This window comes from Anopheles moucheti, chromosome 3 (assembly GCF_943734755.1).
Source record: "Anopheles moucheti chromosome 3, idAnoMoucSN_F20_07, whole genome shotgun sequence".
NCBI lineage: Eukaryota > Metazoa > Arthropoda > Insecta > Diptera > Culicidae > Anopheles > Anopheles moucheti.
This window is the reverse complement of record NC_069141.1, coordinates 57,681,343-57,704,957: the sequence shown is the minus strand read 5'-3', so window position 1 is coordinate 57,704,957 and position 23,615 is coordinate 57,681,343. Positions and strand designations below refer to the sequence as shown.

Here is a 23,615-nt window from a genome sequence, read left to right as displayed (position 1 = left end):
TTTGTTTTTTGTTTTTTTTTCATGTATATAAGTTTCGACTTTGCGCTTTTTCCGTACTTCGCTAATTCGCACAACACTACAAAACAGACTTACAAAACACGTATCAAAAAACAACCGACTGAAGTAACAGGAAGAAGAAGTTTGGAGGAATTGTAAATTAGTAGCAGAGTTCACCAGAGTGCGCGTGTGTGTACCTTTTTCCCTCTCTATGGCAGTTTGAAGACACTTATGATTCTCAAAGGATTGTGGCGCCACTATTTCATAATGGGGAGCCGTTTGAATTCCTCCCATGTTCCCGCACCGAAAAGGCTCAATCTGCGTTTTGTCAACCCATAAAAGTATGTGTGTATAGCTAAAATAATAAAAAGGAGCAAAATGGAGCAAATACAAGCCACCATTGGCAGAGCTTTTTTTGGTAGGGAGGACAACAACCCCCAACCCCAGTGGCTTCATATCACGCACAGTAAAGGACTAGAGATTTGCCTTCGATTAGTTACAGTTTACTTACAGGAGAGAGAAAAAAACGTAGCGTAAAAATGTCTTTCTTTGTGCAGTTCAATTCTAAATAAATGAAACAACCGCTCAAAAACGGTGCCGATGCCGACAAATAGGAACTACAGCACACACACAAAAGAAAAACCAGTTCCTTAAGAAATGTTCCCCTAGCGGATGATTATCCAGTTGTTGTAAACCTTTTATGTTTAATCCATTCACTTGTTTGGCGTTTTCATTATGTTGTGAGAATGATTTAGTTCGTTTTCTTTGAACGCTGTCTAGTCCTACATATTCAAGAGTAATCGAGTTGACCACACATAGTATGAAAATGTGCAGTGCGCGCAGCTGAAAGGAAACGAAAGCTGTGTAGAAGAGACAGAACAAAACAAGCAAAAACCTATCCATATTAATTACATAAATAGCGCTCCTACACTGCACAATCATAACTAGCCCAACGCATACGGCCGATGTGCGGATGCTTGTAATACGCGCATATTACTTCCTTGGACTTTTCTTCCGTTTATAAAATAAATCTCAAAACCTACGTTTACACAAGTTTAGAATTAGAAGAATAACATTTTGAACTTTGGTTTTTTTTTTCTTTCATTTTTCTCTTTTCTCCCGCTTCTCTCTGTGTCTGCGCTTCTTTTGTCACTCTTATCTCACGAAAGTTCCGTGACGTCACACACACACACATACGTTGTGGGTTGGACGAGAAAGGGCGGGAAAGATGGACTACAGAGAGCGGGTGGGAGAAAGCGAGAGTTCCGACACGTGTGTATTTATGGATCTTCCCATTCACAAAAGCGATACCTATCGTCGATCCTTGGCTCTAGTTAACTGCTAATCGATCTTCGGATCAATTCGTCTCATATCTATCTGCAAATTTTCATCGTCTTTTACCATGCTCCTTCACCATTTCCCCCTTTATCTCTCGTCATCGATTAGCGTGTGGAGAAAAAGTTCCCGAATATTCTGTTTTCATTACTACTACTGTTCTTTTTTGTTTACCTTCTTAAGCAATACGATCATTTTAAAAACTAATAACGTTCAGGAAAAGCCTGTACCTCACTGTACTCCTGGATTCTTCTTTCTGCGCGACGCACGCGCGCTAGAGCTTTCTTAACGTTCCTTATTTATTTTCTTTTTACTTTTTCAATATTTCGCGCGGAAAGATAAATTTCACGTGCCATCTCATTTCCTGCCTTTCGCACTAGAAGCTACAAGGGATCGGTTCATTGTCATGCGGGCGCTGTTACGATTGATTGTGTTCGTGTGCCACACAGCAGCGGTCGTCTCTGGTGCTCTAAAAACACCTCCCCCCCGGTTGAATATGTTACTAAAATATTTGTCATACCTAAGAGTACTTGTAATTTCCCACATCGATAAATGCGCGCACACAGTTGTGAATAATAGAGACGTGGTGGTTTGTGCGGTCACACACAAGCACATCATCATCATCAGCGGCCATCCACACCACTGAGGGGGATGTTTCCCTTTAGTGTAGACAGCATTTCAATGTATTGGCAACTGGAGCTGAACGATATTGCAGCTACTAATTATGCTATTGGGAGTGTGTGTGTGTGTGGTGTGTGTTTGCCTCAATCGTTATCGCTAGTGGAAATGAGCAAATAGGATCTAAAAAAAAAACATAATATTGCAGCATCTAACTAATTAGATGAAATTGTGCGCACCCTTTTGCTTCGGTAACATTCTGCTGTTGTAGCAATTTGCAACAGCTGCATATCCTCTTCCTCCTGTACACACACACACCTCTATCTACCTTCGATCAGGAACTAGAAGCGAACTGGAGAGATGGTGGAGGGAGCAAGGCGAAAACAAAACATAAAAGCTCGATCGTGAAACTAGTGCGTGCGTGCTGGCGAAAGAAGAACACAGGAAAACGGTACGTATGTATGTTTCTGATGCCGCGGATGTGCACATAACGCGCGTCCATATGATTCTTAACCTAAAGCGACTCGTCTCTCACGCTGCTGCCCACTTTAATCTTGTACCTCTCGGTACGGCACCTCCGAGGTGATGGTAAAGTTCTGGAAATAGTGGTTCAAAAACTCGAACGTTGGCCGCTTGTCCGGTATCGCGTCCCAGCACTTCAACATTAAGCTGTAAATGTCGTCCGGCAGATGGTGCGCCGTCGGTTTCGGCATCCGGTAGCCGCGCTCGATCTGCTCGATCACCTCGCGACTGTGCATGCCCGGGTACGGCACCTGACCGTAGGTGAACAGCTCCATCAGCAGTATACCGTACGACCAAACATCCGATTTGATCGAGAACTTGCCGTACACGATCGCTTCCGGTGCGGTCCATTTGACCGGGAAACGGGAACCCTGCTTCGGGCAGTACTCATCGTCCGCTATCACGCGTGCCAGCCCGAAATCACAGATCTTTGCCACGTTGTTCTCACCGATCAGCACATTCCGTGCGGCAAGATCCCGATGGATCAGTTGCTTCAGCTCGAGATACTCCATGCCGGACGCTACCTGGGCGGCAATGTAGATCAGATCCTCAAACTGCAGGAACTGACCATCGCCGGTGCGCAGAAAGTCGAGCAAGCTACCCTTGGACATGTACTCCTGCACGATGTAGATCGGTTCCTCTTTGGAGCAAACGGCGTACAGCGCTACCAGCCGGCTGTGGCGGAACTTTTTCATGATGGCCGCTTCCTGCAGGAAGGCTTGCGTGGACATGGTACCTTCGCGTAGCGTCTTTACCGCCACCTCGATGTTGTTTCGCCATTTGCCGTAGTACACCTCGCCGAAATTGCCGTGACCGAGCTTGCGAATGAGCTGGATCTCATTGCGATTGATTTCCCACTTGTCGCGCAGTTCCGGCCCGAGGTCCCACACCTGGGGCTGTGGTTTTGGACAAGGACTAGACAGTACGTGACACAGTCCGAGGGCATTCTCTGCAAAGTTTGAAACATAAGGTGATAGATTAGCGTTGAGCAATCGGAAAGATGTATCGTGGTCACTACTCACTTGAATATGCCATCACCAGTGCCGGTAGCGATGGGAACGTTTGATTCGTTGCAATATAGTAGCCTCCATTGTCCAGTGGTTTGATCTTGTAGTGTTTCACGTGATAGCCCCGGCTTTCTTCCCAATCTTTGACCGAGAGTGAGAAACCGTTCGGATTGTGTTCGGACGGTCGCACCAGGAAGGTGCCGCGGGGATTCTCATTAGCCAGCAGCAATTTGTCCGCCTCTTTTCGTGACACATTCTCAAAGAACCAGCTGTAGGGAATGGGGATGATTTTGCATTAGTACAACATTTGGAACAGGACACCACATCTGAAGGGGATAGATACATACTCTTCACTGTTGACGCTGCGATCTTCAGCGACAAAATTCCATGGAATTAGCCCCTCCTGGCGGGTCTTTAGATGTACTACACGCCACCAGTCTGATTCCGTATCGTCCAGGACCTCCATGCGGTCCCCTTTAACGAAACTGACATCCGTTTCCTCGCGGGCATTGTAGTTGTACAGCGCGACCACTATCCTTCTCGTGTTATGACCGGGCAGAACTAGAGGGAAATTAAAAATTAAACAATTATTAATAGAAACAGGAAGCCATCGAGAATTTGATAATTAAAATTTATAAACACGTCCATCGCCAATATGAGACGCCGCACAATGTACTCCATATGATGCTGATAAGACTGATAATAGTGCTCTCAGTCTCATAAAAGCAAAACAATATTGCATCCCTAACCATATGCCAAGCATCTCATATTAGTTGACCCCCGAGGTGATGTATGGTATCAGGGAACATAAGTGCGCGATAAGAAGAAGACCCGTGGTGCTGGTGCTGATCCGAAACCGTAGCTAACGTAGCGATTTGGTTCGTAAGCACAGCTGATGTAATCAACATCATACACAAACCACAGTAGAGACTGTGTGCTGCGCTTCACAGCATGAGAAGTATAGACAGGTCCAACTAGACCACAATAGATAAGACCGTTCGACTTGATGCACAAACGGCACACGCATTGAACTAAGAAGAAAGCACAACGAGGAGGATTGGACGTTAAGGCTTTGGTAATTCCACTTAAAACAGTTAAACAAAAAAAAAGATCGTCTAACATCTAAAAAAATAGAGCTCTAAAGAGCTGTAACAGATCTAAAGAGCTGTAACAGATCTAAAGAGCTGTAACAAATCTAAAGAGCTGTAACAGATCTAAAGAGCTGAAACAGATCTATAGAGTTGAAACAGATCTAAAGAGCTGTAATAGATCTAAAGAGCTGTAACAGATCTAAAGAGCTGTAACAGATCTAAAGAGCTGTAACAAATCTAAAGAGCTATAACAGATCTAAAGAGCTGTAACAAATCTAAATAACTGTAACAGATCTAAAGAGCTGTAACAGATCTAAAGAGCTGTAACAGATCTAAATAGCTATAACAGATCTAAATAGCTATAACAGATCTAAAGAGCTGTAACAGATCTAAAGAGCTGTAACAAATCTAAAGAGCTGTAACAGATCTAAATAACTGTAACAGATCTAAAGAGCTGTAACAGATCTAAAGAGCTGTAACAGATCTAAAAAGCTGTAACAGATCTAAAGAGCTGTAACAGTCGTAGGTTTGCGTCCTATTGCAAACAAAACGTATAAAACAAGTGTTAGTCTTAAGCTTTGAGTCTCTAAAGCGAATCTTAAAGTTGAATTTGAAACTAATGAGTAACAAAAACTTGAACATTTTGTCACTCAAATTGTACTAAGTTTGGTTTGATTATAGTTCCTGTTTGAGATTATAATTTCATAATTTTCATGCCCGAATTTACGTGAAGAAACTACTCACGTGGTGTTGTCCGTGGTCGAATGATGTCTACACCACCTTTCGGGTGTTTTATAAGCTGGCCCCGGTTCGGATCGGGTGTGTACCGGGAATCGATCGAACCACCATTATTGTGCTTCGGTCCGGAGAGGTTTGAGTTGAAGCTGCTGTCACCCTTCTTGTAGCCGCCGGGATAGGTAAGCGCTAGTTCCTGATCCTGTCGCTTGCTGCAACATTTATTGCCCATCGTTGAGCACCAACAGGAACGGGAGACGGCAAAAGAGATGAAACGATACTAAGCAAAACGCGCCCGGCACTTCTGCTGGGGGAGGAATGTGTGTTGCTGCTGCTTCTGTGACCGGTGGGGGGAAATAAATCTTCACACCGCACACGCGTACCGGCTCTTTTTTTTTGTTGTTGCTATATATTCACGGAATAAAAAGCTATTTGGTGCTCCGCCTTGCTCTATCAGCTATCGATGCTGGTTGGTGGTGTTGCTGCTGATGTTGTGGCTGCTACTACTGCTTGCTTTCACGTCCGGCTATCGGATCGAGCCCACGGATAGCCCGGTATCGGTGCAAATAATGCTGCCGGACAGGATGAGGATGGTGGCGATGGTAGCGAACTAACCGAAAATGACGATGACAGCAACCGTGAACGACGTGTGATGCTCGTTGAAGGAATCCTCATTTGGGGAGATAATCAACCGGCACGTCGTCGTGTGTATCTGGGTGCTGGAGGTCAGTTGAAAGTGGACTTTGCGCTTTTCTTTTTCGTTACTCCTCGCGCTGCGAGCTAATGAATGGATTCTAATTGCTTCAAGACCCACAAGTACTTTGGCTAACCAGGTATGGGGACGCTGAAACGAGACTAGTTCTCGTAACGTCTCGCAAAACTATTAGCCGCTTCACATGGTACTACCAACAGTAGTGTGTATCGTTTTTGTGTGTATGTCCGCTCTGTCCTAAATTGTGTCCCGACTCCACTCCAGCTATATCACTGTCAGGCGTGCTGCTGCTGCTGCTGCAGGCAGTGGTAGTAGTAATCGTGGTTGGTAACTTTTTTCATTAGCCAACCCTGCTTCAAACGCTAAACTTTGCGCGAGTAACAACATTCGCTATCTTCCGTGGTGCGGTGTTGTGTGTGTGGCTGGTTCTTTGCTGTGGGCTGTGGGAATGTGTTTTGCTACACTTTGGTGCTGTTGTGTCGGCCGAACACGGAACAGAATGTCCTTCTCGTCATGCAGCGCGCGTAGTCTATCTTCGGTTCTGGGCTCGAGCAGTGTGTGCTTTCTACTGATTCGATGCGATGATGATGATGCCACCACCGATTCTCCCCCTGTATACGCGAGAACTGCACAGAATTCCTTTGGGAAACTTTGTGCTACAACTATGCAAATCGAACAACGACAAATTGCAATGATTCTTTGGACGTCGTTGCTGTCGCTGTTGCTCGTTTCGCTTCCACGACCGGTGCAATCATAGTGTTTGGGAAAGTTTTTTCGGCCCGGTTTGCTCTAGAACTTTCGGTGGAGTGTTGTATCCGGGGTCCTTGGGGATGGACATCCGTTTTTTTTTACCGCTAACGATGATGGAAAGATCTGTGCGGAAGGGAAAAGGAAGAAAGAACAAAAATCATTAATTTAGTACAACTTTCACTAGCTTGTAGATGTGAAAAGGAAGAATATTTAATTGTTTTGAAGGAAATTCGTTAGCAAACGTTATAATTTATTAATTTACAAGCTTCCTACAATGTTTTTCCACATCTTTTTTTTCGCATGACCCTATCATTCAAATGAGTAAGAAACGCGCTGCTGATGCTAAAGTTCAACCAACAGCAACACTAACGCGAACCATAGCAGAAATAAAAATTGTAATGCCGTCTGCTGCCAAAACGCCCCCTTAAAAATGAACTCACGTCTGGACGATGCCAGGGGGGAGCGCATCAGCAACAGTAGCAGCAGTAGTAGTAGCAGTACCGCCATATACACAGAGCACGGATATTTGCGATCGTAAGATGGTGACCCTGGGCGGTGTAACGAATAACAACAACTCTGCGTGTGTAACAAAAAGCACGGTGACGCGCGAAGCGAAGATATCACCGCACCACGAAATAATGCGTGGCAATTCTCGCGCCAATGTGTGGTCTATTACACCTCGCCGAAAACACAGCGCTACTACTACGCAACACCACAGTGTGAAGAACAACCGCAAAAGCAGACGGGAGCAACATTTTGTGGGGCATCATGTACGTAGTACTAAAGGAATTACCACCATCATCGGCGGGATAGACGACCGAACAAAACCAGAACATTTTCGGGGTTTAGAGCGTATGCAAACAAAACGACAACTGATGCTTTTGGCCCAAAACCACCAGACAACCACCTTTATGTGTGAAAAGGATTTAAACACACGCTTCTTTAACTTGGAAAATGGTTTGCTTCACTTTCTTTTACGTAAGGAGGTGAGTATTTTTTATTGTTAATAAACGAATGTTACATTGTTGTACATTAGGGACCTAAAATTCATTTAAAACAATATAAATAACGACCCGTACATCTTGTTTATATTCTAGCGTCAATTTACATTTAGAAATATCAGCTTAAAGTTGGAATCATAATAACTTATTTAAAAGTTACCAGTACTCACGAAATCTTTGAAGATCTCCAAAAAAAATCGTACCAAGATCGAGAAAAGATCAAGGAATCTTTTCAGCTACATCATTCTATTCAAGTATGCTAAATTCACACACTTGCAAAGCATTCCAACACGACAGATGTATATTCGATCGAGAAAACTATTTATCTAATGTGTAAGAATCTATATCTATCTCAATACATTCCAAATGAATGAGAATTTCAGTTAAATCGCCCCACGACAAGTATTAGCTAATTTTCCGAAGATTTAAATCTTTTCTATGGGTATAGTCAAGAGTCACTTAGTTTTGAGTAAGTAAGCTTGATTGGGATTAAATTCTTAAGTTAAGATTCCAGAAATGATTCTAAATTTACTACTTGCAGACGAAGCCTCCGTTTGATGTTAACTGAGTCAGAAATGAATCTCACTTAAACCTACTCACTCTGGACTGATTCAAAAGCTCTTCATGGAGGATTTATTTTACTTATTCACTAATTGGTTACTCACATCTTACACTCAGAGAAAGGATTTAAATCTATGAAACCTTAGCTGTCAAAGTTTTTGACACAACCTGCCAATTTAGAGGATCGGAGTTCAGAACGAATGACGAAAGAGGGCGCCACCGTCAGTGGGTATAAAAAGGGTTGCATTTCGAGGATCGATCCCTATTCTTGTTGCAGGCTTGTAATCGAGGCTGTTAAAGATTTTACTGGCCACATTAGCTAAGACTTGTCGGCGAGATTTAACTGAAATAACTCATTCAATCGGATTCAAATATGTTCGAACCAGTAGTTTGAATAATTCTGTTACATACTATATTATCCCTAAGATCACAAACTGTATGATCTTTTTTATCATTAAGAAAAACTATCTAAAGTAATTCATGATATTTGTAAATACGGCACTGCCGTCATACTATAAATTAAATAAATTCATGATATTTATTTTAAATTTATTTCACATGTTCCCGGCAACTATTTATACTTTCCACAGAATATCTCTTCGAAACGTTTCGAAAACAAATATCCTCCAGTGTGTTGCACCAACTGAGGACCGTGAATGGAGAAACCCAGGACATTAAAACGGCCACATAGCGCCACCCTTGAAACAAACGAGTGTGTGTTTGTGTGTTTACTTCCGATACATGCATGCCATATGGTTTTTAATGGGCTCACTACTCGGCTGAAGGGATTCCCCGTGTGCAGTGGGGCATGGTCACATAACGCACATCATCTTCCACAAACACATTTTGTGTCATTCGATTCTCCCGTTGTTCCAAAGACCATGGAAAGGGAACCCGAGCCCTCAAAAATGCCCGGGCGAGGCCAATGCATCCGCGGCCATATGTGTCGCGCGTGCATACGAGCGTTTATAAAATCTTTTCCCAACCGGCGGTACACGAGCGACAAAACCCACGGCGGCGGGGTGCCATTGCACCTCCTGGCTCTTCGGCGAGTGTAAAGCGAAGCCGGGAGAGCAATAATAATGTGCAGTGCAGAGTGCAACAACTGCAACTGCAGGGAAACAACACACAGATGCATTTTAATTATTGATAAATCCTACAAATGTTGCACGCTAGACGTGTTTCATGACCATCATGAAAAGCGTTAAATTCCTTTTCGTTTTGAGATCCACACAGCAGGATTAGGGCCGTGGGCCGGAGAAATTGTAATATAAATTTTTAAATTTGTGTTTACAAAATAATTGTAACGGGAGAAAATAATTGCCAAGCACCATTTTCCACCTTTCCGTGGGTATAAGCAGAAGGGAAAACGTGAATTTGATTTACCCAACCTAATCATAACCTTTAGCTATTTTGAATTGCAGGGTACCCACCACCAGCAGTGGAGTCCTTGAACAAGATCTTAATGATCATGAGGGGGGACCCTTGCGGGCTGGTGTATGCTCCAATTACAGAGCTCCTTAGGGTATTGACAAAGCCGACAGAGACCTCCCCGCTCTTCCTACTTCCCTGAAGAAAATGGAAAACGACCAATCCAATTCTCCTCCAACACGTGTCTCGCTTCCTCCTCACCACGAAGTTAGTGGAAAGAGGAAAAAAGTGATACCAAAAGCAGCTCCAGTTAGATCTACGAAATGACACGCTCCATTACTCGTCATAATTGAATGAGAGAAAATTTTGAAGTGCTGCAGTACCGATTCCTTCTGACAATCTTCTCCAAGTTGTCTTCGGGTGAGACGAGAGGATAGAGAAGTTGGCGGCATTTGGAAGGGCCAACCATTTCCCCCAGGGAAGGTTGTGCATAGAACATGTACACACAAACACACATATTTTACATTCGACCAGTAAAAGTTAATTATTAAATTACACTTTCGCGCCAGCGGTACAAAACTTTACTAACTGCTCGCGCGCTTCGCTTCTTCTTGCGCGAACTAATAATGTTGTTGCTGACGCGGGTGATTGTAGAGCTGCAACGTGGGCAAAAGAGCACTTAAATTGCAACTCCAGATTGCCTTTTGGCAATCATTGAGAAAAGGAAGAAGAAATATACACATAGTACACACACACACCGAAAGAAGCTGAACGCTTGTTAATTTTTGCTGATTCGTTACCTTTTTGGCTCCGCTTCCGCACAGCAAATCAAAATGGAAGAATATGCTAATGTAGCAATGGTGAATAAATGAGATAAATTACTTAACATCGCTGCTGGCGATACTAATAGACCTCATTATGTTCTATTAAAGGTCCGGCGGAGAGTGATGCAATAAGTGAAGTGAAGTGAATGAATAAAAGAGAGAGAGAGAGGAAAATGGCTTTTGTACGATCGAGCTATTTTGATCAAACGAGAATGCATCATTATCAGAAAAAAAAGCTTTCAGACACCATAGTGAGATATTATGATGCGTTCTTAAACGTTATTTTTCATGAATCAATTGGATTTGGAGGTGTTTTATTGCGAATTACTCTCTTTCATGTGAATACTGTATGTACACTTGTAATTGGATTTGCTATTTCGCATTTGATAAATTAATTAATTAATGATACTTTCTTGAAGACAAAACTACGGATTTATCCTTCAACTTAAGGTCTTGTTTTATACATTAAACACTACGAATAGCTAGTTTCCCAATAGACATAGCAAGTTCAGCAAGAATAAAAACTTGATTAAAAAAGAATCTTTACAATAAAAATGACAAGAAGAGGGCGACAGCCACATCGGAAGATGTTATAAACATAAAAAAAATAATCTGATGAATTCTGCTGAATTCACTGCTCAATGAATAAAACCAAAACAGTACACCAAACCAAAGGAAAAGCTTAATGAGCTTTTCCAACAGCCATAAAATACACATCAATCATGTCCGTTGGAAATTGACTTGAAAATGCACTATCATCAGGAAAATTCGCAATCGAACGTAAAAGCGATACACTTCGATGCGAAATAGAATGTTTTCCTTTTGAATGGTCCCGGGGTCCTTCCCACCCCCTCACCGGGATAAGAAATTCTACTAGTCAGAGAGACTCGGATATCCTTTTATGTTTATGCAACGAAATAAAAAAAATAAACAATAATAGCGCCTTACCACACGCCTCTGTCCTTCTTTTGCATGCTTCAAAGTGATAAAGAACACTCTCCGGTGCTCTACCGGATATCAACAAACTGTGTAAACGGAAACGGTTCAAGCGCGCCGCCGGGGAGTGTAAAACCGGAACAACACACCGATGTTTGGGGGAGGTATAAATGTACGACTGTCTAAATATTCTTGGCAACGGCAATAACAACACACAATTCTTCCTTATGGCAACAGGTTCTACGACGACAAAACCACTGTGTCCTGGGTCCCCACACAGTTGAACTCTCGATACCTATGCGACACAATGAAAACACCAGCGGGTGGAATCAACAGACGACAATCTTCCAATTAGAAGCGAAAAATCGAAAAGTGTGAGGAATGACAAGGTGATTATAAATATTTTTGCTCATTAAGTTCTACAGCCCGTCAGGTCATAAACACACACACACATACACCCACCTAAAGGAAAATATCCTTTCCCCGGTGTCGTTTGTTTTCCGGAAGTAGAACCAAAACCACCCACCCACACACACACACTAATATACAGAAACACAGCTTGAAACTTCTTCCATTCGCCACTAATTATCGGTGTGTCAATATAAAATTCCGTGGGGTAAGCTATCCGGACATGAAACTGGGATCGCGACGAGAGAGGGGTTGTCGACAACTGCGGATCTTGACAAACACTGACGCAACAGATGGCGGAAATTGCACACCGGACGTAATCATCTTTCTCCCACACACATACTCACCCACCCGTCCTTCTCGTCTTATCAACGGAACGCCTTTCCTCGGCAGCTAGACGTTTACCCCAAAAGCGTCAGTATTTACAAGGATATTGGACAGGACAACAGATACGATAACCACGATAACAAGGTCGTGATGCCGGGACGCTCCACCACAACACGCAACAACGATGGAAGGTTCTGGGGGGTTTTGGTGTGTGTGTGTGTGTGCGTTTTGTAAACTCGAATGAATGATTGAATATTTTAAGCGGATTAGCGGATGAAGCTGAAGAAGGACGATCAAGAAACAGATTATCCTAGCCTGGTGTCTTCCTTTGCACCGTTGGGCGTTGTGATAGTATGTTGCGCCACCGTGCGTTATTATTTTTTGCGGGCCTCTCCCCGGAAGCGGATTACACGTTTCCTGTTAGTTTGTTTTTGTCGAATCGTGATTCTATTCTTGAGCGATCATCATCACTAGGAATTTCATCGACTAGGAACAGTCATCATTAGGAATGCTAAAGGGAAGTTATGATGCTTCTCTCTAGTAGTGGATTTATATCATAGATTTATACAACAGTTCTTTTTGATACAAAGTCATCATACGATCCCTATTGTATATCAAAGGTAGCTTAAAGGATTTATTTTTACCACCAAATTTAATAAAACAGACGAGAATTATACCACATTTTGAGGCACTACTGCCATACAGGGGTTTTGGGATGACAGAACAACGCAAGCGCCTATCAGTACTAGCGGAGCACATGACATTTCAACAGCCTTTACTAGACACCACAATCGCAGTAGGCATAGTATAATGGAAGCACATGATATCATCACAATCGTGAAGTGGAGTACGATCCGTGGAGTATAAACGAGTCGCAGGATGGATTTTCACAGCCAGACGATGATTGTTAGTGAAGTTTAATGTACTTTTTCATGAAATAAAACATATTTAATTCGATAAATGCAGTAAAAATTTCTTCGGAACAAAACAAACATCGTTTGTTTGTCAAAAACCTTCCCAGAGAGTGTTTATACTGCTCCGATCGTACTTTACTTTTACCGTCCTAAAAGTTTTGTGGTAAGCGGTGCTGCGATTGTGATATCATGTGCTTTCATTGAACTATGCCTGCTAGGGTTGTGGTGTCATCTTTTCAAAAACCTTGTAACACCGGTCTCAAACGGTCGCGACTATTACTAGGGTTAGATCTCATTAAACTCGAAAAAAGTTTATCGAAGAGGTACGGATGTAACGTAAACCAGGAAGTTTTGATTGCTGCGAATTCTAAGTGGAGACATTGAATTCATGGAGACACTTAAATTTAAATTTGCAACACTCTCACTGTAAGAAGATACCATCTCTTCGTTGTGTGTGTTCTTTTTTTTTTGCTTCACCAATATCATATACACCATCGTCTACGGTTCTTCTCCATCGTTTATCAATATCGATCGTAGCCCCTCTCTTATGGAAGGGCCATTAAAAGTATCGCTCGTCTAAATGAGACATCCGAGATGGAAGGTAATTGTGCTGCCAGCCAGAGCGAGCGCAACACCAGAAATCTGGCGAACGACGCAAATTTATGACAGCGTGCAAGAAAAATGATCATCTGCTAAGAATCCCGCACCATCATCATCATCAAGGTGTACGTGTGCACGTATGTCTGGAATACTGATTCTTGAATTTTTGTTTTTTCGTTTTTTTTTTGGAGGTTCGTTTGATACTCATTGCCATTTTTAATGGTCCTTTCGCCAGACATGATGGTAATTTGTCAAACGTATCCCTCCTCTTTGTCCGCCCACCACCTTACCATCGGGGTTTTAAGCGTTTGGGGAATGTATCGATATCTGTCAGACACCGGCAGCAGTTGTATCCGAAGGGGGCAGCGATAGGGAAGTCAGTAATCGTCGCCAGCGTGATTGTTACTCGCCCTGCGACATTCCACCTCCCAAAAAAACGATGGCAAATAAATAAACATATTCCCACCGTTCGTTATCGATCGATCGAAATATGGAGAGGACACCACCGTCGTAACGGCACTAGGGTATCGTCCCCCAACGCCAACCCCAAACTAGTAACGCGTCTATACACACACACGCGGAACAGCAAACGCGCGGTGACAAATGGTAATATTTCATTTCCCAACTGCGCCGCCATCCATCCATCCATCTCTATTCATCTATCCCTCACACATTCGTTCCGTCCGTTTTTTCGTTGTACATGTACACTACCTTCACTTCTAATCGTCGTTTTTACTACGACTCTACCGGAACGGAACTAACCGATCATTAGGCACCGAACCTAACCATTGTAAGGGGAAGCGTGTCCGATTGCATTACACAACGGTCAATGGGACGTTAGAACACTGTGTTTTGTTACCAAAACACAGTGGTAAATGCAGCGAAAATGTTCCAAATCCATCACACGCAAGATGTACCCTGATGCGATAAAGCCAACTCAGTGTTAAAGCAGTGTGTTGCATGTGAGGTAATGAAGTAGGTTACATGGCCGGTTGGCAGATAGAAAATAGAGATATAAAATTATACACAAAAAACCCGGCACTTGATTACACCTGACAGAGGCCCCCCATCAGTGGGGTCCACACCAAACAGACGCTCTCCCTGGATGGAGAACACCCAACAGAAGTGGAAGTTTTTTCCAGCTTTTGTAATGTCACGTTCACACTTTCACATCCTGCGGACAACAGCAGCGCAATAAAAGCCGGATGGGTCGAAACCTTCAACTCGCGCGAGTATTTGTCGTCCATGTCTGGGGCTTGATGATGACAATGGGAGGGCGAAGCATAAAGTTCAAGGTTGCAGTTATCCACCGAGACTGACTCCGTAGTACTTAGTGACGCGTTAAGGCGCGTTACACATTGACACAATTTAACGGCAAGCAAAGGAAGAAGTAGTGATGGGAAAGTTTCACTTTTTTCGGAACGGAACGGAACAAAGTTCTTTATTTTTTAAGGAACGAAATGAACTTAATAGGTTCGTTGAACCTACTACCACGAATTGCCAAATTTAAATAATCCTGTATTATATGATTCTTATATATTCGTCGCCATTATTAAACAATTTAGTTTAATTGATTTACAGTAGACTGACCGAGACTGACTCCGTAGTACTTAGTGACGCGTTAAGGCGCGTTACACAATGACACAATTTAACGGCAAGCAAAGGAAGAAGTAGTGATGGGAAAGTTTCATTTTTTTTCGGAACGGAACGGAACGGAACGGAACAAAACAAGATTCTTTTTTTAAATGGGAACTAAATGATCCGGATCGGTTCGATGAATCTACTGCCACGATAGAATTTAAGTAATACTGTATGATACGATTTTTACATATTTTTACATACATAAGTTTAATACTAAGAATTCTTTGAAAATTTCAATGACAATTTTTTATCAGAGCTCTGAAAACATCATTAAACAGCGGAAACAATTTTTAACAAACTATCTTAAGAAATAAGGAAATGATTGTCAGGATGGTATGTCAGGATTGTTAAAAATGTAAAAAATACGACGTACATTAAACGATGTAATGTTCGAACCGATCGCAACTACAACCATTAACGACCATGAAATTTCTTATGAACGTATTTTTTAAAAGTTTCTTAAACAATGATCTACTCCGTCGTTCAATCGGCATTTGATCTGCTTTAGAGAAAAATCGTCCTAACCTTCTTAGCCTACCTAACAGTATTATGGCACTTGGACCGTTGTCACCCATGAGAATGGAATACAACATTGACCGAAAAACTAATCTAGTTTTTTGTATGCGTATTGACGTTTCCAGGTTTATATGCTTACAGCTCCCCATACGAATGACAAACCAAGTTAAGCCTAGGAAAAAAGGAATAGATTGATTTCCTAATGAAAGTTTCGGTCAGCTGTTCGACAAATGTCAAAACAAACCATTTTGCTTGCCGGTCTGAACCAGGATAGGTCATGTTTCCCGTGTGCTAAAAATGTAAACAAACATTTTATAATGAAAACAACAAAATACGGATTATTATAATCACCAGAATTATTCATTAATTAAAATGAAGTAAAATTAAAGTTCTATTTCTAAACTATTATTAATTTTTCTCTCACTGTGGTTCCCCAAAGCTGATCCCTTATGTCATTCTTTATGTCAAAATACTAATACTATGTACTTTACGAAGCTTTAGTTTTAGTATTTTAGCAAGCTTTACAACTTGCAGCTTATTACAGCTTTTAGCAAGAGTAACAGAAGGAAACTAGTGATGGGAATTGATCTCAAAGTTGGGTCGGATCGTGCACATTTACAACATTGATCCCGAATCATTTGATCCCATATCATAGGATTGGATCAGATTTTTCAAGCTGGGATCGAAGGAACGGAACGAACCTAGTACGTTCGGAACAGAAATGTCCATCACTAGGAACTAGGAGATGAAGTTCCATGAGCATGCGAATTATATCCTAAACGGTGTTCGCTATGTTAACTATTTACGATTAATTACATATCATACCACCGGAATTGACTTCATTTTAAATAGTTTCTGTATCACATTTCTTATGAAACGTTGGCTTATTAAACACACGAATGAAATTCTTTAATGAACTTCATGCATCTGAAACAACACAACATCCAAAGCTGAAGCGATATAGTGGATCGAAACAAGTGGGGAAAAATAGGTATGATAATTGTGATGGCCATTACTGTTGGCTTAATAATTCAACAAACAATTGCCCAAGTACACACCACATGGCGAGGCACTTCACACAATCACAATATAAACACCTCTCTCTCTCCACTCCACGGTCAATCATAATCGACTCACGGTGCTTTTATGTGCTTTGCTTTAAACTTACCGCACTGCTTGCTGGGAAGGTAGAGGAACAGCTGTCCGGGGTCCATCCACCAAAAGGACCGTGCGCACCAACGATAATCGGCATGGGGGTGGCAATTCATCCACCATTCCCCGGGAGGATCATATGGTACACGTCCGTCCCACCGTTAAGATTGTTCACCCGGGTGGATGTTTGAACACTGACACGCAACAAAACAAAGGTGAGAGTCTCGTACGCATGGCAATCGCAGGCGGCTGGCGCAATCTCCGAATCAACAGTCAAAAACCGGCTGCACCTGTCTGTGCGTGGCCAGATCAATTTAAACGGGCACTAACCGGGGCGCCTCGGGAAGGAATAAGCATGATATAAGTCGGTACCGCAGGGAAAGTGCCAAGATGCCTTCTTGCCGGGTGTGTGCATGCGAGTAGGAGGATCGAAAGGAAAAATAGGTTTCTTATCTTATGAGATGTCTGCTTTTTTCTCTCTCTCGATCCATTCCTCTTTAAGAGCACTTCAAGATGCAAGAAGCGTGTTTTTACTTTGTTTTATTTTCACCTTCTGTGTGTGCTGGTCAAACAGGACGCAACAGTAGCAGGGGGAATGTAGATTGTGGATTAAGAATAACGATGCAAGCATACGCGGGATCGGCGGCTGTAGGCGTGTGTTGGACACCAGGCTGGCGGCGGCTGCTAGTTGCAAGACCAATTCCATTAATGCAAATACACACACACACACACGCAGATGGATAGGAAGATGCCCTACAGGGCGGGGCCCCCAGCTGATAGGAGGATGCGTGTGTGCCTTCCTCGGTGCTATTTCGGGTGGCGTCTTCCAAAAGGCAGAAGCCACAAACCGCAGTGGCGAGAAGTTGCATTGAGAAGTCGAGTGGGAATTTATTGCTCATACCCCCCAGGGTGGGTCTGACTGATTTCATGGAGATGGAGAACTCAAGAACTCCAGAGGGCAATAGACTTTTAAAACCCGTTGCACCTGTGTATGCATTGTGGAAATTAGGATTTAATAAAATATTACCAACTCTTCGTCATTTGAACATGATTTAACTACAAAAATTTTCATTTTAATTATGTCTAAACAGTTTAATTTTAGTGTATCTATTTCAATAAATGATTGAGGGTTTTTCAATAAACATTTTGAACTCTTAATTAGTATTAATCAACACTAATTGTTTGGCGGAACTATCTAGAAATCTTATACTACGAGATGAAGTTAATTACTGGTTCTATAATGACAAATAATTAAATGTCCTTTTGTTTCATTGTGTGTTGTACACCTTTCCGGAGAAATTCAACATCATCGAAAGGTCAATTGATTGTGTTACTCTAATTTTGCTCCAAATTAATCCTCGATTTAAAACAGAAACAAAAGAAAACTAAAAGCCGGCCAACCGTCGTGTGCACCTTTTAAGCTCGCTCTTTCCTGGTGCTTCGTTGTCATTCCTGTTCAAACAACAACTTTCTTAAAACATGGCACCGGCTGAACGTTAATCACCTTAATGAACGGACAATATCGCACCGACATTCTCGATGGCATCAAGCAATCGGCAGTAGGAAAAATCACTATTGGAAACGCGGGACCATCCTCTCAACCTCCCGCAGAGGAACGAACGAACGCGGTTCTTCCTTAATCCAATTTCGTAAAGACACCACACGCGGAACACAAACGACGCGACGATCATTGCAGTCGAGAACATCAGAGCTGATGTCTAGAAACCATACGATGTCGCCGCCGATGTGTCTTAAACCATGACCGGCCGTCTCTCTCACACGAGTTTAATGAAAGTGAGACGAATTTGAAACACAAAACAAAAGCATTTCGGGATTTGAAAGAATCGTCTGTACCAGAAATCATTAGCGCCTCAGTCGAAGATTGCAGAGCCTGGATTATCGCATGCCTCGACTCCACCACAGCCGTGTGATCTTTTGGAGATTAATATAGCGACAAAGCGTCAACGGTGGAAGGAATTCAGTTTTTAAGATAACTTTGGAAAACATTCGCCATTTAAGAGTTTTTGTTGAACAATTCAGGATTGACATCCACCACTACAACCATCCAGAACAGATCAGAAAACCACACAAAAATACTCTCAGCTTGAAAACAGCTGTTAAAGCTTAGGTTATTTTATGTTTCTAAAGAGACGATCATGGCTTTTGCTTTCTATTGCGGTTGAGTTGAGTGGAGGAGCAAGCATCTCTTCAATAATCATACCGTATGCGAGGACCCCATCGTGTCGTTAATCGACCCAAACAGCCGACCGGCCATACTACTAGCACTTTGCTGTGTTTGGCTCATTTTCGGTTGACACATTTAACCCTCGCCCTTGTCGCTGGCAACGCCATAATGCTGCTCCGCGTATTATCTTGTCGGCGGATTAACCATAAGGGGTTGGTGGTACACATTCCGCTCCAGAGTCCAGGCTGTATATGTCTTTATATCAATACCATTAAGAGGGGCCAGCCATGATGTCGTGTGCAGGAAATAGTATTGCATCAAAAGCTCACATTTCCCCACTTGACCCGAGCGCGCATCATCATTTTCGTCGCACACACACACGATGGAGGAAAAACCTCGACTTTTTCCCCCGGGTGGGGCATTTAGATAGCGAAGCGCAAATAAAAACACGCACGTTCCACGCGAATCCCACCAAACTTCCCCTCACCCGAACACGCTTATGTTTTAACAGTTGGCCAATGGGTTTCGTGTCTACTGGCAACAAGAACAACAAAACTGTGTCTACCCGTGTCCTGCACAGTCGACCCGGAATCGATAAAAGACAAACAGGGGGCACGACGTGGTGGTGGTTTTTCTTCCTGACTCGCTCTGCTGATCGGTGGTGTTACGAATTTTTCCGAAACATAAAACCCGTCTGTCGCTGATTATAACGATGGTACATTCATTCGACACCCACGCAGCGGAACGCAATGAAGGTTCCCTCGAACAGATCGCGCGAAACGCATTGTGCGTGGTGGTGGTTTGTGCCTATTTGGATTGATAATGACTAACGCAGACAGGCGGGGCATATCGAACATTTTTTTGGCAAATTCTGGCGAAAAAACAACAAAAATCACGTCACGCTTTCTTTGAGAGCGACAGACAGTGAGTCTCCGTCTTCTGTTCGAGCATTCTTTAGGTCACGATGTTCTATGCTGATTGATTTATTCTTCGATTGTTCGAATTCGAATTAGAATGGTTAGATCAGATTGGTCGCTTTTTAAATTGAAGCTAATTTTCGATTTATCGTTTAATACCTCTTGCCGTAGTGTGATATAGCCATTAATGATTCGTGTATGTATTACAGGGTTTCGCATCATATAAGGAAACATTTTCAACCGTTAGGGGGTAAATTTGCAATTCATTGGGAGATATTTTTTTCAGTCAATGAAGAGAAATGTGCAAACATACATGGGGAAATATTGCCAAAAACCAGTTTGTTTAAATTTCGGCAATGTTTTATTATATAAATTAGTTTGGTTAAATAGTTAAACGACAGCACTTCATTACCATCTAATTGTTGATGAGTTGAGTTGATAGTGATTTTTTATGTTTTATAAGCGGAATAAACAACATCGATTGCCTCGTTGGTGTAAAACCCATACCAACAGCTCATTATACACAACTTCTAGCTGGTCCCACCAAGCATCTAAACGTCAAAGTGTTTCGATAAACATATCCTTTTCGATGTTCTCTAATTTATTCATTAAATCTAATAGAATATAGTTGTTCCTGCTACATCATTTGTTAACTTCACTTAACGAGTATCTATTGGCAAATATCCGTTTAGAACGAACATAATGCAAGATCGATACCTTAATTAGACAACAAAAATCAACTCTACAAAGCGGGACATTCGTACTTCACAAATACTTTCTAAAACTTCTTTACCATCCTTTAACGCATTTCAATTCATTCTATGTAGCTACATACTAGCTACATAGTTTTAGTTTTCATCAGCAAAAAAAAAGCATATCCACATCAAAGGCTTCTACTAAAATGATCTTGTCCCTAGATATACGTTTTATCCGCCCGTAAAACAACCACTAATCGAACACATACTTTCTACCGAAACGTTTTTTTCTCAAAGCTGCCCCTCTGAGGCAAGTTTTAAACGATTAAACGATTAAATCTTCATCCATAGGCAGCAAAAGAGAGGGACCAAATTCTAACCACGCTCGGAATGGACCCCTTGTGGTGCGCGCGCCACAGCTGCAGCAACTCGTCGCCATTACCCGAACAGGGTTTTCCGAACCACATTCCAGCCGTAGCAACATTTGGCAGCTGACCGTCCGCGTACGACCACAGCTGGCACGTGTGTGCTGTGTACCAAAAGCGCACATGGAGAGCTCGGGGACCGCTCGATGATAACAGTTATTTGCATTTCGGCCAGAGCTCCGTGTCCGAACAGCTACAGTTAGGCGCACAGGACGGACCCCTCTTAGATGTCTACCCGGCGGGTTTGGAAGTTAAAATTAACAGAGTGAAACAATCATGATAATAAATACATTCCGACCAGTTTGGGTGGTCAAACTATTGCACTATGCGCAGCGGTTGATGTCGATTCTTCGAAGCAAGCGAAGATCCATGTTAAAACAAAAAAAACTTCATCTCACGACCACTTCTCCCCGGGTAGGTGATTAGTACAGCCGATAAGAATACACTTTCGTAGTCGAAATACTGTCGATGATAGCTTCAACCATACGCCCCATCGATTTGTTTGGACTTGAGATAATCTGCTTCGTGACCGTCATCTTACTTCTTCTCGATTGGTGAAACGCATCCTCCTGGGAGATCCGATCGACAACTGCGCCAGCAGCTGGGAGATGCAGTATATATACGGGGGTGATGTAGTAAAGATATCACCACTTCAAGATCTGGTGGTGAAACAGAGAGTTCCTGAAATTTACCTCAAACATCCATCTACTGACCTACATCTTCCACACGGAGGGCGTGATCGCTAACGCGTGTCGAAAGCGCAACATACATCAGGGCGCATATACATATGCATGCGCTCACGAAAGGGCAGCCCGAGATATCAATCAGAGATATATGCTTCAAAACATTTACGAGACACCCGGGCACCTCCGTGGTCCACATGTGGGTCTCAGTGATGCGCAAGCACGCGAAAAAAAAATCATTCCTGCGAAAGTATACGCGCGCGGGATGCCACGACGGATTGAGCCTGAGCGTGAACGCTTGGTGGTCAGCGTTTCCGTTCGAGTGCGTTTTGGTTTTCAATTATAGTGCGGATCTTCACTGATGGGAATGGGGATTCCATCCAGCCCTGCAAACATTACTCGCGCATCGAACAGCGGCATTAGGGGGTGCACTTTCGTGTAGGAGGATCGCATGATGTGCTCATCATTTTTTCCACCAAATCGTTACGGACCACTTCCTTTGCGAATCTCCCGAAAGGGGTCTCTCTCTCTCTCCCTGGTTGATGGTGGTGGTCATTGTTTACTGGTTTACCTACTTCGACACACACACACTTCTCCTTTCGCCGGGTATCTGTTCGTGCCGGATGAGATCGAATAAGTGTAGTTCGCAAAAGCGGACGAAGAACCTGAGCAAAGGCGAGCTGGACGGGAGGAGACCCGGTTTCCGGTTGAGGAGGTAAGCGCCGTAACTTAACCTACTAACCAACGGCCTTTTGCAAGGTCTACAACCATCGTCGTGTCCGCCCGGTTGGAAGAGAAATGTGCAACATGATAAGCGATGGATTAAGAAAGCGAACAACCTTGAAGTGTTGTTGTCCATTAGGAATCTCCATATGGATATCTCGTTTTCGGTAGCTTCCACGCACCGAAAGAACGTGGAAGAGCATTGGGACATTGGAAGATAAACCATTCCCCCCCGTCTATTGGGAAAATGTTGAGTGCCTCTACGTACGTGGACATCGAAAGTTTCGAAATTGAATAAACAAACACATATTCGATCACGTGATATATGGGGAGGAGGAACAAATGAGAATTATTCACTTGGTACTATTCCGCCTACTTAAACAACACCTCTCACACCACCCAATACACGATCGTCTGACCCTTTTTTTGGTGAAGATCAACCAATATCACCGATCCCTCGCTGCAAGATGCGAGCGGAGTAAAAGTAGCTCAAATAGCAGAACATAGCTGCTGCTGACCGGTTTCAACCGAACCAGGTTTTGCGGGACCGTTCCACACAACTGTGCGCAATTGCTGCTCCGTTACATTACACTCCCGTTCCGACAGCCCGTTCGGGCACATTTTCGAAACAGGGTAACCTCTATTTGGTACAACAATTTAAATATTACCTCACGGGACACACGCCGATGCTTCGCATGCTTGAGAGAGGAGCGTGCGCGCGCGGCCACAGACCGAAACGATCGTTAGACCGGAGGACACATTGATGTCGATGACGATCATGACCCCGTTTTTTTTATGGGGATAGTACCTTCTCCACCAAGCTTGGATCATTTCCGATCCGTTTCTTATGGTAATGGGATATTGGACATCGGCAAAAGGAAAAGATAAGTGGCATAAAGATATGAGATTCTTGAGAAGCTATTTCCTGAAGTATTGAAGTCGTTCGATCGGCGGTTTAGTCTACATTAG

At 42.9% G+C, this 23,615-nt stretch overlaps 1 protein-coding gene across 1 annotated transcript in view; it reads right to left on the bottom strand.

Annotated features, from left to right (window-relative positions):
- LOC128300619 (tyrosine-protein kinase Src64B) overlaps positions 1–23,615 on the bottom strand; it is a 76,471-nt gene continuing 52,856 nt past the window's right edge. The window contains exons 2-5 of the mRNA XM_053036744.1: positions 5,315–6,890; positions 3,827–4,040; positions 3,495–3,748; positions 1–3,421 (exon numbers count right to left, since the gene is read on the bottom strand). Of these exons, the coding sequence (XP_052892704.1) occupies positions 2,499–3,421; positions 3,495–3,748; positions 3,827–4,040; positions 5,315–5,537 (1,614 nt within the window). The 5' untranslated portion in view covers positions 5,538–6,890 and the 3' untranslated portion in view covers positions 1–2,498. The remainder of the gene's footprint in view (positions 3,422–3,494; positions 3,749–3,826; positions 4,041–5,314; positions 6,891–23,615) is intronic.